This window comes from Geotrypetes seraphini, chromosome 15 (genome assembly GCF_902459505.1).
Source record: "Geotrypetes seraphini chromosome 15, aGeoSer1.1, whole genome shotgun sequence".
Lineage (NCBI taxonomy): Eukaryota > Metazoa > Chordata > Amphibia > Gymnophiona > Dermophiidae > Geotrypetes > Geotrypetes seraphini.
The window spans coordinates 25,326,536-25,342,761 of record NC_047098.1 but is presented as its reverse complement, the minus strand read 5'-3'; the positions used below and the strand labels follow the sequence as shown (position 1 = coordinate 25,342,761).

The 16,226-nt window shown below is 46.6% G+C and overlaps 1 protein-coding gene across 5 annotated transcripts in view; it reads left to right on the top strand.

Annotated features, from left to right (window-relative positions):
* CLSTN1 (calsyntenin 1) overlaps window positions 1-16,226 on the top strand; it is a 117,862-nt gene that overhangs the window by 78,683 nt on the left and 22,953 nt on the right. For 3 of the 5 annotated variants that reach the window (XM_033921645.1, XM_033921643.1, XM_033921648.1), the window contains 4 exons: window positions 1,451-1,613; window positions 4,728-4,778; window positions 6,035-6,192; window positions 7,371-7,519. In XM_033921645.1, the coding sequence (XP_033777536.1) occupies window positions 1,451-1,613; window positions 4,728-4,778; window positions 6,035-6,192; window positions 7,371-7,519 (521 nt within the window). The remainder of the gene's footprint in view (window positions 1-1,450; window positions 1,614-4,727; window positions 4,779-6,034; window positions 6,193-7,370; window positions 7,520-16,226) is intronic. The other 2 variants (XM_033921647.1, XM_033921646.1) reach the window with 1 other exon arrangement.

Sequence of the window (16,226 nt, the reverse complement as noted above, 5' to 3'; positions counted from 1 at the left end):
TTCTTGTTTTTAATCCTACTTTTTATTTATTTTATAATGTTTTCCTGTCTTTCATATGAGCTAAACTGTGAGCTGAAAAAAGCCTGTAGCAACATTCCTTTCAAATGAAATTTTAAGGCCATGTAAAGGAAGGTGGCTTAACAAAGTGCTGAAGGTCTGTTCTCATATTTAGCATTTTTCTCTACATAGCAACTTCTTAAGGGACTAAGGGCTAGATTCACAAAGGCCACAGATCGGATCGGATCCGTGGCCAGGGGGGCTGATTTATGAATTGCCCTCATCATGCAAATGAGGACGATCAGAATTACACCCCCAACTGACCGCACGGATTGCTCTCCAGCAATCCCGACGCATGCGCAGACCATCTGTAGATGGTCTGCACATGCAATGGCCCTCCGTGCCTGGCAGAACTGGAAATTTTTTTTTTTTACTTTTTTGCTTGATACCCTACATCAGTGTTCTTCAACTGCTGGTCCGCCAACTGGTGACGGTCCGCATTTGCAAGTCTGTGAAGAATTAGTGTCCCCTGCAAGCGTATGTCCATCTTCCTTCTGGCTTGGCTGCTGCTTATCTTCAGCTCCAGCTGCACTTGTTTGCTAGGCAGCGCACAGTGGCTCTCATACGCTGCACGTGGCTGACCTGGAACCAGAACTGGGTCAGCAGCAAGCAAGAGTGTCCCCTAGTCTTTGTAATTTTTGACGGAGTGAAAAATCGATCCACTTGTACTGGTTCTACTCCACTCAGGATTTTGTAGACTTCATTCATATCTCCCCTCAATTGTCTCTTTTCCAAGCTGAAGAGTCCTAACCGTTTTAGTCTTTCTTCATACTCAAGGTGAAGTCGCACCATGGAGTGACACAGAGGCATTATAATATTCTTAGTCTTGCTAACTATCCCTTTTTTAATAATTCCTAGCATCCTGATTGCTTTTTTGGCCACTGCCACACATTGGGTATCATCCTAGTTTCTACGATGATACCCAGATCCTTTTCTTGGGCACTAATCCCAAGAAAAGTAGGGCTGTGGTAGCAGAGAAGGGGGAGATTCTGGAGACAAGATAGAGAGGATAAGAATGCTGGTCATGTTGGGGGGGATTTAGGAAGGGAAGGGGGTAATAATAACCTTTGGAGATGGGGTAGGGTAAGCTGAACTATGGAGAGATTAGAGAAGAGAAGAGAAATTGCTGGGAAGTTTGGGGACCTTGAGCTGCCCCAAGGGAGGGTGACACATGAATGAAAATTCACCTAAGGTGTCTGGTAGCTCTTGGGCCAGCCCTAGTGATTATTATATTTATGACTTGACTAGACTAGAGTCAATAAAATCTACAAGAACTCTCTTAAGGTTTGCTTAATGTTTGTCTTCTAAATATGTCTTTTATTGTGGCTCAAAAATGAAGCATGAAAATAAGGAAAAGCTGAGATTTTAATTTTTTTTTTTTTTCCTTTTGTAGGTATGTGACAAAGAATGGCATCATTATGTGTTGAATGTTGAGTTTCCCACAGTGGCTCTCTATGTGGATGGTGTTTCTTATGATCCCTCCTCTGTAACAGAGGATTACCCATTGCATCCAACACAGATTGAGACTCAGCTCGTAGTAGGAGCTTGTTGGCAAGGTAAGCAGCTGTTATCCTTCATCTTGCACACTTTCCTCCTTGGGTACCGAGAGTGGCTAAAATACTCTGGTTACTGTAGTAACACATGGTGCTTTTATTTCTATTGTCTCCATCATTGCACATAAGAGGTTTAGTGATATGTTTCTGGTGCACATACAACTCTTTGGCATGGTGATGATGGTTAATAGCTTTCTTGTAACAGGTGCCACAGTCTCTGGAATTTGTATAGTGTAATGTACAAAGGAAGGAATAAGAAGCACCCATGGCACAGAACTATCTGACATACTGCTTCCAGAATTATGATGCTTCAATGTCTTTTACCAGGCAATTAAAGCAATAATTAAAAATATATTGTTATCAATGAAATCACAATGCAATTTTCTTATTTCCAGATAAAATGCAGATTGAAATTCAGGGCCTATTCTTCCCAGTATTTATTTAAGTTGCTTACTGCTCTATTACTTTATGTGGATCCTGCTATTCATTGTTGGACATAATTCATAAATACATAGTCATCGGGTAGTGATAATTTTTTTTAAGTCAATATGTTATATTGATTATATGAAAGTACTTGGAAGCACGAGCTTTGCTCGGGAAAGTGGACTGTGTGATTATGATTGGGTGGTTGTTTGGATTATGAGATATCAACCTTTAATTCTAGATTTCCTTCTAGCCTATTAGCTAACTAAGCTTTCTTAGGAATGTCTGACCAATGTGCTGCTGTCTGTGCCTCCCCCAGCTTGCATTAACTGCAGTTATCTTTATATCAGTTTCCATGCATCCCCAGTTTATATTATCTTCAGCTGTATTCTTCATTTTACATTCCATATCTGTTCCCTCAGCACAGAATCCCTTAGCAGGTTTTCTTTCTTAGCCAGCCAATAAGCTGCAGAGGAGACAGGACCAATAGGTTATGATGCATCATCCTAAAGTTCGGCTTTTGCCTGCAGCCTATTGTTTGGCTAAACTTCCTTAGGAATGTGTGAGCAATAGGCTGCAGGAGAAGACGGGAGCAGTAGCTACAGAGATTGCCTTAGCAACCTTCAGTTTTGTTTTTCTCTGCAGCCTATTGGCTGGCTAAGCTTCCTTATGAATGTCTCAGCAATGGGCTTCATTGTTGTTTGTACAGTAGCATCCTGATTAACTGGCATTCAACCAACTGGCACTGTCAACTAGCCGGCAAAAAAAATATCTTTCCCCACCCCCCAGGGCCACTATCACTGCTATCCAATACTCCAAACTCCTGCCCAAGACCACTGTCACTGATATCCAAACTGTCCCCCAGGCCACGGTTCTGCTGTCCTCCCTTTTACATTCCATTTGTCTTCTTTTAGCCTCTCTTTCCCTTACAACCTTTTAGCTGTAGGTTTTCTTCCTTAGCCAGCCAATAAGCTGCAAAAAGACAGGATAAATCAATGTTCAGTCCTGGGTTTCCCTTTAGCCTATTGGCTGAGTAAGCTTCCTTAGGAATATCTCACCAATGTGCTGCTGTTCATGCCTCCCCCAGCTTGCTTTAACTGCAACTGTGTTCTCTCTTTTACATTCCGTATCTCTTCCCTCAGCCTATCTTTCCCTCAGAACCCCTTAGCTACACTGCAGTTTTGGTTTTTTTTTTTCTTTAGCCAGCCAATAAGCTACAGAGAAGACATTATCATTCAGTCCTGGTTTTCCCATAGCCTATTAGCTGACTTAGCTTCCTTAGCTGGGGGAGGCAGGAGCAGTAACTACAAGGACAGTGCCTTAGCAACCTTCAGACTTGTTTTTCTCTGAAACCTAACTTCCTTAGGAATGTTTGGCCAATGGGCTGCAGAGGGAGGTGGGAGCAGTAGCTACACAGACAGTGCCTTAACTTTCAGTTTTGTTTTTTCCTGCAGCCTATTGGCTGGCTACGCTTCCTTGTTTGACCAATGGGCTCCAAGAGGAGGTGGGAACATCTGAAAAATCCAGTTTTCATCCCTCCTCAATGAGTTTTACCAAACTCCAGGCCTAGCTAAATCACTTTCTCGCAACAAAAACCATAGATTGACCGAAATGCATCAAAATCTTTAGAGATGTTTTTAAGGTCACAGAGTTTGCTTACTTCATATAATAGGATTAACACAAACCTCAGGACAACTGTTATTAGTAATTCTAATATGGTATCCTAGGAAATGTTATTAATCCAGCTGTTTCCTTTGGCAGTGTTTTAAGTTTATATTGGACTGCATAGCTTGGCTAAAAGAGAGCCTAAGGTTGAGAAGATTAATGGTTCCCTGTGGGACTGACCAAAGGGGCATTGTTAAGGTTGATCTGTGGGAAGGGAGAATTTTTCAAAGGCCTAGATTTCCTAATAAAATGTTTTCTAGCATTTTCATGATGCTTTTTAGGGAATCTAGTTTTTTAAGCTTTTTGTAGAGTTCTTTTTATAGAAAGGGGGTTAGGTGTTCATTTTATTGTCTTCCTTAATATTCTGAGGGCTCTGGAGGTCCAATGTGTCATGACTGATGACTACTTATAGACCACTGTTAGAGTTTAAACAGGATGTGGTTGCTTCACTTTGCATACACTTGCTGCTGCCTCTTGGAAAAATATGAAACAAAATGTTGATACAATCACTGTAAAGCTGTGGATTTAATTTTTGTGCTTAGTCTATGTTATATTTGTACACTAAATCTTCTTGATTCATGTTCTTATTTCTGTTATGCAGTGCAAAGCTTTTCTCTCTGGTGCTGTGATCTTACTTTGCTCCTGTAGTATTCCAAAAAAGATAGCACTTCTATTTTTTAACCCCTGACAGTAATAGAGCTGGAAGCAAGTTACCAAGATTCACCATCCTACCTAAAATATGCAGTCCTCTTTATGCCCAGTTAGTTCATCTTTTGTTCCTTGTTTCTTTGTTTGGTCTTGTGCCACAGGTGTTCAGTTCAACAATAGACAGTGAATAAAAAATCCCGGTTGGTTTCTCCAGCTGTAGACTTCATTACAATAGAGCAAGAGTAATCAATGAACTCTGAGAAAGGTGCTCTAATAGTAATGTGTATTTTTCACCTGATTTGTTTTCTTGACATTTGTACATTGATACTTCCTTAATTACTGGGCCCCTCTCCATGTTTTTCCCTTCTTGCTTTTCCACAGAGTATACAGGAAATGAGAATGACACTGATCTTGTGACTGAGACCTCTACAGGTTGCACGAGTTTTCCCTACTTTTCTTTTTTTTTTATTTTGAGATTGCTAAGGCATTCATCCTACATTTTTGCATGAAATGCAGCCTTGTGTTCTGTTCACCTGTGATGCCATAGTCTTTGCTTCCTGGGCCTCTTCCATTTACTTTTTGTGTTTGTATTTTCATTGAACCTGGACACATGTACACACATATTCCCACATTAGACTTTAGTAAGATTAAAGAAAGAAATGAGTCATATGTTTAATACATGAGTATCATTTTGATTTCTCTCTTTTGGATCTAATGCTGTAGCTTTATGCTTCAGACTTGAACTCCAAGAGCAGAAGTTCAATTATATAGTGGAACAATTATCAAATTAGTACGTTAGGTGATTGAAGGAATGAGAGTATTAACTATAGCAGCAATACACACTAATTTTGTTACCATTTTATCTTTATTTCTTGGTAATTGTCCTGACAAATACTTTTGAGAGTGAACTATATTTCATAGTTAAGAAGAACCCCCCTACCCCCCCCCACCACAAAAACTAGAGATGTGCTGTAGCTCCTTTATAACGGGGCTTATGCCAGCTCCATATTACTGGCTGAGACAAACCTTCTCTTTCCCAACACATCACTATAAGTAGCTGACATACTATGTTTAAATATCAGTACAGGCAGTGCACTGTTATGCATAGATTCTAAAAGTTAAAAATATGTAAATAGAGACTTGATGATTTAGTTAACATAATGAACTGTTGATCCTACATTAAGGATAAGATATATGAAATAGTGAATGATGAATGGTCAAGTGATATTTAATGTGTTGGTCTGATGATACAGGATAACATTATGAGATTTATATTTATTTAAATTGCAGACCTACCAAAACTGTTCTCAGCCAGGTATTAACTTAGATTCTGAGTACATATAAGAGTTTATCTGATAATAGTATTCCTAACTGATTGATTTAAACAACAGCTGTTAAAAAAACCCAACAATATAAATAATGAGAGTCACTCAGTGCATGTGCAAGTTACCTTTCATCCCACCTACACAGCTCAGGATGGCCAGAGATCAGCTGCTCAGCAGGCCATCTGCATGATAATGGTAATGATTTAATTCCTCCATCATGCTCAGTATAACTGCATAGCTAATGCCAGGGCTGGATAAGCACTAACTTGCATGTAAGTTATAACTGCCAGCAGCCAGGAATCAAGCACCAAGAAGAGAGAAAATCTATAGGAATACTGATGAGCCTTTCATGTTTTTTCAAAGGAGGTGAACTCCGTATGGTCCAGTATTTCAGAGGCAGTCTTGCTGGATTGATGATTCGTTCTGGTAAACTGGAGAACAAGAAGGTGATAGACTGTCTCTATACCTGCAAGGAGGGGCTGGACTTGCAAGTGGCTGATGGCATTGGCAAGGGCATGAAGGTAAAATTCTTGTACCTCTGGTATCCCCTTTAGACTTTCCACATTTCTTTCTTCTAACTGCCTGCTACCAGTAAAGCAGTTTTCAAGGTTTTAGTTGTGATTATATTCTATTATGTTCCTTCTGGTTTCAGTGCTCTAGGTGTTCAATCCCTTCCCGCAATCCAAGAGTTGCAGAAATCCAAACACTTTTTCAGAGCATGTGCTCCTCCTATCTTAGAGAATTAAAAACCCCTATAGTTTCAATTTCTGCAAGCAATCTGTGCAGAAGTCGTCTACTCTGCATCTTTTTTTTATTTTGTTCAGAGGGAAGGGTTTAAGCGCAGCCTGTATGTGTCCTGAATAAAAGTGCCTCTGGGTTTCAGGGTGCAGGCTGCGTTTCCCGCCCCTGGTCATGTGGCATGTTTTTGTGGCGGCGAAGGTTAAAGTCTGAGTCCGTCTGACTAGCAGTCCGAAGATAAGAACATAAGAATAGCCTTACTGGGTCAGACCAATGGTCCATCAAGACCAATGGTCCATCAAGCCCAGTAGCCCATTCTCACGGTGGTCAATCCAGATCACTAGTACCTGGCCAAAACCCAAGGAGTAGCAATATTCCATGCTACCGAGAACACTTGCTTACCTTTTTGTTTTCCTTGACTACACTAGAGGAAGCCTTGAATTTGGTTACCTGAGTAAGGTTTGCATCTTTGTGATCTGTCCAAATTTTGCTTCTTGTATACTCAAGTTCAGTATTATTCAGAGTACAAAATGGAGACATTTAAAATGTTTAATTCGTCTTGCTTCTTTATTTTATTTATTTATTCAATTTTCTATACCGTTCTCCCAGGAGAGCTCAGAACGGTTTACATGAATTTATTCAGGTACTCAAGCATTTTCCCTGTCTGTCCCGGTGGGCTCACAATCTATCTAGTGTACCTGGGGCAATGGGGGGATTAAGTGACTTGCCCAGGGTCACAAGGTGCATCGTGGGTTTGAACCCACAGCCCCAAAGCGCTGAGGCTGTTGCTTTAACCACTGCGCCACACTCCCCCTAAGTGACTGTGCATTTAAAGTGAGTTATCATAACAAACGTAACAGTGACACTAGTTGCAGATAGGTTTTTTTTGTTGGGGTTTTTTTTTTTCCCCCCCCAGAAAATGCCTCTCATTTGACTGATATCTGTTTTTGAACCATTTCAGATACTCTTCAATCCTAGCCAATCTCAGCTAGCCTTAGAAGGAAATGACATTGACCAATTTGAGAAGGCTGTGCAGCACATTTCTTACCTGAACTCACGCCAGTTCCCAACACCAGGCATCAGGAAGCTTAAGATAACCACAACTGTCAAGTATGCCAGGCGTGTGTGTGTGTGTGATTGGGGAGGGGAAAATATGAATGCTCTTCCAGTTATGTAATGTAATCTTAACCTTGAACTCTCATTCTCCCTTTTATACAGATAATAATTGCAACAATTCATGGAAGTTCCTTTTTTTTTTAGATCTAGGGTATAATGATAATAGTTTTACTTATCTTGACAAACTTTAAACAAAGGGTATTAATGTGTCAATGTTATACTTTAAAGAAAAGTTGCTGGTTCTAGAGATATCTTAGTTACCTGTAATTAAGGACTTATATTGTATAGTTCAGAGATGGGCTAATCTAATCCCGCCTTTCTTTTGGCCCCTTCTTATTTTGGACAGTGTTCTTCTCCATCTCAACCATATCTTTATTCCTTCTTCTGATCATGATCAGGTGTTCTGCAAACAACTGTTTTTTTTAATATATAGTGCCATACAAAAAGGAAATTATAATAATTTTAAAAAGATTTGGGGGCCTTTGATAATTTATTGTAATGATTAGACACCTTTTTACATTGAAAGTACATTTATAATTAGGGGAAGGGGGGTGGTATATAGTTATATTAGAGGTTTAAACAATAATTATGAATGTAATGTTTATATGATATTTTTGATTACAATATCTGTGGGAAGGGTGGGTGGTGGAGGGAGTAAATTTATTTTTTTTAAATGATAATAGAAAGAAATTCAAGTGATGTGTAAGTTCAATTGATGTAATATTGTGTACTTGATGTAAGATGAAAAAATGAATAAAGAATTGGGAAAAAAATATATATATATATTGCTACAGACCTAGAAATTGGGGCCCATGTTGATATAAATTTAAAAAAAACTGCTCACAGCTGAGAGGAAGGAGGTGCAGAGGGAAAGCTGGAAATGTCATCGCACTACCTCTTTCTTGACACCCCCTCCCCAGCACATTGAGTTCTTTCCTGTTTTCGCTTTGGCCCAAAATAGCTGATTTGGGTCACAGAGTGCATCTGACCCTAAAATTGTCCCTTCAATAAGCCCATCAGAAACAAACAAAAAATGGGCTAACAGTATGTCCATTTATAAGACTGCCAGGAATGATGTAAGGCGGGGTGTCCAACCTTTTGGATTCCCTGGGCCGCATTGGCCGAAAAAAAATTTTCTGGGGCCGCACAAACACTAACAATAGCCAATGAGCCAGAAAAAGGTTGAGCAGGTCCCAAATTTGCAATCACTAATATAGAAAATGTATGTATCTAATAATAAACCTTCATTAAAGGGATACTGTGGAGAGGAATCCTAAAAAGCAGTAATACTTACCCTGACTGAATGATCCTCCATGTGCACCGCTGACAGTGGGAGCAGCCACAGGCTTCCACATCCCCACTCTGATGAGCAGGGATGCGCGGTTCTGGTTCTCCCATTCACTTCTATTACAGCTACGGTGAACCTCTTCAGAGGTGAGCCTCATCAGAGTGGGGATGCTGAATCAGCTGTCAGGAGTGCATGTGGAGGATCATTTAACCAGGGTTAATATTACTGCTTTTTTGAGCTTCCCACTTGGAGCTTAGGCTCCCTCAAAATAAACATCTCCTCTGTTGTAGCTAGTAGAGATCCCCAAGCCTCACCAACTGACAGCCACCTCCTCCGCCTCCAACTTCCCAAGTTCTGCAGCTGGCAGCAATATTTCAGAGCTGCTGCCTTCCCTCCTCCATGCCCCCCCTTTGGCTTTCATGCATGCATGAAAGCAGGGGCAGCTTGAGGATATTGCCATTGGCTGCAAAGCTTGGAGATTTTGAGTTGCCAGACTGGAGGAAGATGTCTTCAGTTGGCAAGGTTTGGGAATCCCCACTAGCTCAAGTATTTATAAATTGCTCTCAGGCAGGGAGAAACTTTGGTGCCCATCCACTAATTTTAGGCTCATCCCTCCCCCAAATCAACTGAATACAAAAATAATTGTGATGCACATATCCCAAAGCTAACATATTCCAGTTAATAAATTCAAAATAAAACCATTTTTTCTACCTTGTTGACTGGATGTTTTGTTTTTCCATCATCTTGGTCCCAGTTTCTCTTTCTGTTTTTTTCTCTATCGTCAACTAATTCTCTTTCCAGTGTCTGCTGTCCATTTTTTTTTCCTCTTCTCTCGTTCCATTTCCTTCTTATGCCTGTCTCCAACGTATTGATTTTTCCCTTTCAGCTTTCTTAACTTTTTCTTTTCTGCCTCTGTCTACTCAAATCTTGCCTTCTTTAGCACTCTCCAGACCAGTAGAGGTTAACTTTACGAATGGGTATATATCTAATCATGACCAGCAGGTGGAGACTGAAAACAAAACTTTGGGACAGTATATACTATCCTCCCTTCTCTATTTCCCTCAGTCTTCTTTCAGTCTCCAGCAGGTGTTGAGTGATCTGTACCCATCTCTCTTGGTAGGGCTGTTGGAATTTGTTTAGGGGTTTATTGTCCCTGTTTTTGGCCGGACGGAGCTTGGTCGGGCCCTGTTTGGGGGTTCGTCCGACCTCGGGGGTGTCAAACCCGGCGGGTCACGAGCGGGGTCCCTCCCCCCACTTCCTCCACCTCCCCACATTTTTTTAGAGGAGCCTCAGCAGTAAGCCTTGCCCCCTAAGTCAAGCAAGGCATATTGCTTCGAGAGCCTGTGGAGTCTGTTCTGTAAAAAAAAAAAAATAAATAAATAAAAAATCCTGAGGTAGTGCTGGTCTGAAGGGTTGTTTCCCTTTAAGAAAACTGTATTTTTTCATGTAACCAGCACTTTTTTATAGCTAGGTCGCGTCTGGAGCAATTGTGCCCTTCTCCGGGGGAGTAGGCCACAATTTTAGTCCAGCCGCGAGGCACTCGCGGCCGGCCTGAACTCGGCGGTTTGGGTCGGTGAGGTGGTGGAGCTCCGTCGGCAGCGGCTGCAGGCGCCCAGAGCTCCCCGCCGATGGTGCCTCGCGAGTCGGCTTGGAGCAGTGGGGAAGCCCGGTCTTCCACAACCGCCCACGGAGGGATTCCCCGAAGGATTCCCTCTCAGCTGATTTTTTGACAGCTGATGCCGACTTGCCTGTTTTAGCGGCTGAGACTGTTCAGTCTTCTCAGCCGCTACAGGCCATGGAGGGAGCATTTTTGGCGGGAACTTCGCCATTTTCTTTGTCTGGCCCCTCCATTTTGTCTGCAACCTCAGGTGACCTTCCCCCTGTATGGCGAACACAGGGGCAGGTTTCAGCATGGACCCCTGCTGGGGCAGGGAGTCCCTGGGGACCCCCAGGGGTTTTTTTTTTGCCCCCAATTTATTTTCTTTCTTTGTGCGGACTTTTGGGGGTCCCACGTGCGCCTGGGGGGTTTCGGGGGGGGTTTCCCTCCGCGCCCCCTATGGCTTTGCCTCCCTCTTTTCGTTTGGCGTCCCCTCTTCCTCCTCCCTCATCCAAGCGCCCGCGGGGGGGCTTGGATTGCGAATTGGTGGGCGGAGGAGCGTGTTGGCCTGGTTGAGGACCTGGCTGCTTTGGCGGGCTTCCAGGATCCTCTAGAGGGGACGCCTGTTGGCAGCGGGGCGGCGGGTTTCCCGTCTTCCAGAGCAGATGCGTCCGTGGTGCGCTTTTTATTCAGAGGGATGAGCTTTTAGACCTGTGTAGCAGGTCTCCTTGGTGCGGCATTTTTGCAGTGTCGCCGCCGGAGACCCCGCGTATGGGGGCCCCTCTGCTTCAGGGGGTCTGTCCTGTTTCCCGCTTTTTTCCTGTGCGTCAGGATTTGCGGGATTTTGTGTTGGCGCAGTGGCCTATGGGCGCAGTTTCGTTTGGTGTGCGCCTTGGCTCTTGGGCATCCCGTCCCGGAGGGAGGTGGGGCTACCTTAATTTCGCCAATGGGGAACGCGGTGGTCTCGGCACTTCCTAAGCGGCATACCGTGCCTGTTATGGACGGTTCTGCTCTTAGGGTCTCGGAGGAGCGTGCGTTAGAGACACTTCTTAAGTATGATTTTGATGTTTCTGCCTTTGGGGTCCAGGCGGCTATTTGTGGGGAGCTAGTCGCTCGCGCCGTGTTTCGGTGGGCTGAGCGTGTCCTGGATCGAGAGTCTGATGACTGGTCTCTAGTGGATCAGGAGGTAGCGAAGATTGCGATGGCTGCCTCGTTCCTCTCAGCTGCTTTTTATGACTTGGTGCGGATTTCGGCTAAGTCTATGGCGTGGCCGCGCGGCGTGTTTTGTGGCTGCGCGCTTGGGCGGCGGATTCTGCGTCCAAAGCTAAGTTTACTAAAGTTCCCTTTAGGGGGTCTTTTTGTTTGGAGAGGACTTAGATGAGTTGATTCAGACTCTGACGGACTCGAAGGTGCCCCGTCTGCCTGAGGACTGTGCCCGCCCTGCGTCTGGGTGTGGGGCTGCCCGGGGGCGTTTGCGGGAATTTCGCAAGTAACGCCCGGGGCGTGGGGCTGCTTCTTTCCCGGCTCAGGGTTTTTCCCGGGGTCGGTTCTTCCAGCGCATGCAGCCCTTTCGGGGGGCCCGTCGGGGGGCAGGGAATCCCTCCGCCGGTTCCCCCGCTTCCCGTCCTGCGCAATGACTCCTTGCCGGCGCCCCCTTTGGTTCCGGTGGGGGCCCGGCTGCGCAATTTTTTCCCCAAATGGGCCGAGATCGCGTCCGATCAGTGGGTCCTTGAGGTGGTGCGGGACGGTTACGCTCTGGAGTTTACCCGCTCTCTGCCGGACCTTTTCCTCGCTTCTCCATGTCAGACTCCATGGAAGACGCAGGTTTTTCGTCAGACCCTTCAGCGTTTGCTAGATCTCGAGGCAGTGGTGCCGGTGCCCCCTACGGAGTGGGGCACCGGCAGGTACTCCATTTATTTTGTGGTGGCCATAAAGGAGGGGACCTTTCGGCCCATCCTGGATTTGAAAGGGGTCAACAGAGCTCTCAAGATTCCGTCTTTCCGCATGGAAACGCTGCGGTCGGTCTTTCTGGCGGTTCAGCCGGGGGAGTTTCTTACGTCTCTCGATCTGACGGAGGCCTACTTGCAGGTTCCAATTCGGGCCTCTCATCAGCGCTTCCTTCGCTTTGCGATCTTGGGGCGGCACTTTCAGTTCTGTGCGCTTCCCTTTGGTCTGGCCACGGCTCCTCGGACGCTCACCACGGTAATGGTGGTCGTCGCGGCAGCCTTGCGGTCGGTGGGCATCCTGGTTCACCCCTACCTGGACGACTGGTTGATTCGGGCAAAGTCGTTGCAGGAGAGCTCCCGGGTTACGGCTCGGGTGGTGGTGTTTCTCCGGTCGCTGGGCTGGGTGGTCAACCTTTCCAAGAGTCGGTTGGTCCCGGCTCAGCGTCTGGAGTGCCTTGGGGTTATGTTCGACACCTCCTTGGGGAGGGTCTTCCTTCCAGAGGCCCGGGTGAGCAAATTGCAATCTCAGATTCGCCTGCTTTTGGCGTCCCGGGGTCCTCGGGCGCGAGATTTCCTCCAAGTCCTGGGGTCAATGGCGGCGTCCCTGGACGTGGTGAGGTGGGCGCGGGCCCACATGCGTCCTCTTCAGTATGCTCTGCTCCGGAGGTGGTCTCCCCGGAGGCAAGATTTGGATGTTCCCCTGCGAGGCTTGGCGCGCTGCAGTCTGCGCTGGTGGCTCCGGACCCCTCACCTGGTTCAGGGGGTGGGTCTGGATCTCCCGCAGTGGACGGTGCTCCTTACGGATGCGAGTCTCCTCGGTTGGGGGGCTCAGTTTATGGGCCACTCAGCTCGGGGCACCTGGTCCGCGGAGGAGGCCTCCTGGTCGATCAACGTGTTGGAGACCAGAGCGGTCAGGCTGGCGCTGTTAGCTTTCCACTCCCTTTTGCTGGGCAAGTTGGTCAGAGTCCTGTCGGACATTGCCACGGCGGTGGCTTATGTCAATCGTCAGGGGGGCACCAAGAGCACTCCTGGGGCGCAGGAGGCGGCTCGGCTCATGGGTTGGGCGGAGTCCCATCTTCTGGACCTCTCGGCTTCTCATATAGCCGGGGTAGAAAATGTTCAGGCAGACTTCCTCAGTCGTCACTTCCTGGCTCCAGGAGAGTGGTTTCTCGGCGCCGGAGCGTTTCGGTTGATAGTGCAAGCTTGGGGGCAGCCCCTGATGGACCTGATGGCCACGAGTGGCAACGCCAAAGTGCCCCGCTTCTTCAGTCGTCGCAGGGACGGGCTGGCCGAGGGTCTGGATGCTCTGGTCCAGCCTTGGCCAACGGAGGGGCTGTTGTATGTGTTCCCTCCTTGGCCGCTGGTGGGCAGAGTGCTTCTTCGCATTGTTCACCATCCGGGTTTGGTGGTGCTGGTGGCTCCGGATTGGCCTCGACGTCCGTGGTATGCGGATCTGGGGAGGCACCTGGTGGCGGTTCCTCTTCCTCTGCCTCTCTCGGACGACCTTCTGATGCAGGGTCCCATTCCCATGTTCGACCCGTCTCCCTTCTGTCTTACGGCATGGCTCTTGAAAGGGGTCACCTTAGCAAGAAGGGATATTCAGACAAGGTGATCTCTACACTTTTGGGGTCCCAGAGGCTTTCTACCTCTCGGGCTTATGTGCGGGTTTGGTGTCTCTTTGAGGAATGGTGTCGGGCGCGGGGAGTGACCTCTTTTCGCGCTTCTCTGCCTAACATTCTAGAGTTCTTGCAGGATGGCCTGGATAGAGGCCTGGCTTGGTCTTCTCTCCGGGTTCATCTTGCGGCCCTGTCGGCCTTTCGAGGGTTGGTGTCAGGTCAGCGTTTATCGGCTCTTCCTGATGTGATTCGGTTTCTGCGGGCGGCCATGTTGCTTAGGCCTCCCCTACGGCCCTCGGTTCCCTCTTGGGATCTTAATCGGGTTCTCTCTGTTTTGGTGCGCCCGCCTTTCGAGCCCTTGGACGACTGTTCTTTGAAGGACCTTACTTTGAAGGCGGTCTTTTTGGTGGCCATTACTTCTGCTAGGCGTGTTTCTGAGCTGCAGGCTTTCTCTTGTAGGGCTTCCTTCTTGGAGTTTTCTAGGGAGCGGGTCGTCTTGCGGCCTGTTCCTTCCTTTCTGCCGAAGGTTGTTTCTCCTTTTCATGTCAATCAATCGGTGATTCTCCCGGTCTTGGGTGGTCGGGAGGGCTCTTCTGAGCAACGACAGCTGCGCAAGTTGGATGTCGGTTGGGTCCTTCGCTCTTATGTGCAGCGGACCCAGGAATTCCGGAAGTCCGATCATCTCTTTGTCCTCCTGGCTGGTCCTCGTCGGGGAGCTGGCGCTTCTAAGGCTACTATTGCGCGCTGGATCAAGGAGACGATTGCTTCCGCTTATCTTCTGAAACAGCAGCCTGTTCCAGAGTTTCTCAAGGCTCATTCCACTCGGGGTCAGGCGGCTTCTTGGGCTGAGTCGTCGCTCGTGCCTCCGGTGGATATTTGTAAGGCTGCGGTTTGGTCCTCCTTGCATTCATTTGTTAGACATTATCGGGTAGATGTTCAGGCGCGTCGGGACGCGGTGTTCGGTGAGCGTGTTCTGGTATCGGCCCTTCGGGGGTCCCGCCCGTGAGAGGGACTGCTTTGGTACGTCCCATTCGTAAAGTTAACCTCTACTGGTCTGGAGAGTGCTAAAGAAGGAGAAATTAGGTTCTTACCTGCTAATTTACTTTCTTTTAGCTTCTCCAGACCAGTAGAGGACCCCACCCTGTCTGTTGTTGTTGTTGTTGGGGCTGTTTTCGCGGGCAGTTTTTGTTTTTTGCTGCGGGTTCTAGTATTTTTCTAGGGCCGGGGAGAATTAAAGAACAGCGGCTGTGGCTCGGCTGGCTTAGCTGGCGAGCTGTGGGGACATTTTCCTTCGGGTATTTCTCCTCTGCATTTTCCAACAGCATTTGGGTATGTTATTTGTTACTCCTGTTCGGAGTATTGTTTTCTTCCTGTTTTCCAGTTCTTGGTTCTGCTTGGCTATTCGGCAGACTGAGGGAAATAGAGAAGGGAGGATAGTATATACTGTCCCAAAGTTTTGTTTTCAGTCTCCACCTGCTGGTCATGATTAGATATATACCCATTCGTAAAGTTAACCTCTACTGGTCTGGAGAAGCTAAAAGAAAGTAAATTAGCAGGTAAGAACCTAATTTCTCCTTCTTTCTCACCCTTCTTCTTTTTAAATGTTCAGCTATCTCTCAATTCTCCATCTTCTCTGTCTCTAGCTCTTCCATTTTCCATCTCACTCCTTTCCCAGCCTCCTATTCCCTTCTATCTACTCCCCATTACCACATTTCTACCACTGTACTCACTGCTCTCTCACTCATCTTGTCATCTCCATTTTGACCTCATCCACATGGCTCATCACTTTCAGAATCCCCTTCCCTCTCTCCACTGGTCAGGCTATAATGCTGTCCCTTTCTTTCCATCCCCTAGCATCATCTTATCCCAGCTCTCTTCCCTCCTGCCCTCCCATGGTTCCATCTCTCCTCCTCTATCTCCATGGTCCAACAATTTGCTCCCTCTCTTTTCTGTTTTTCTTCTTCCCTCCCCCCTTGATGCTGAACAATAAAATGGAGGGAAAAAAGAGAGAGATGCTGCATCTCTCTGCCTTCCATCCACAGGCCTAACATTTCTCTCTTCCTCCCAACCCCAGATCCAACTTCTCTTCCCAACTGTCCCCCATCCCATCTCTCCCCCTGCCTGCCTGCCTGCCTCCCTTCTCCAGGTCTACCATTTCTTTCTTTCTCTTCCCAACAGTTCTCCCTTCAAGTATCTCTTTCCCTCTTCCTCCGCACTACCCCAGGTCTACCTTCTCTCCATTCAGACCATTGCC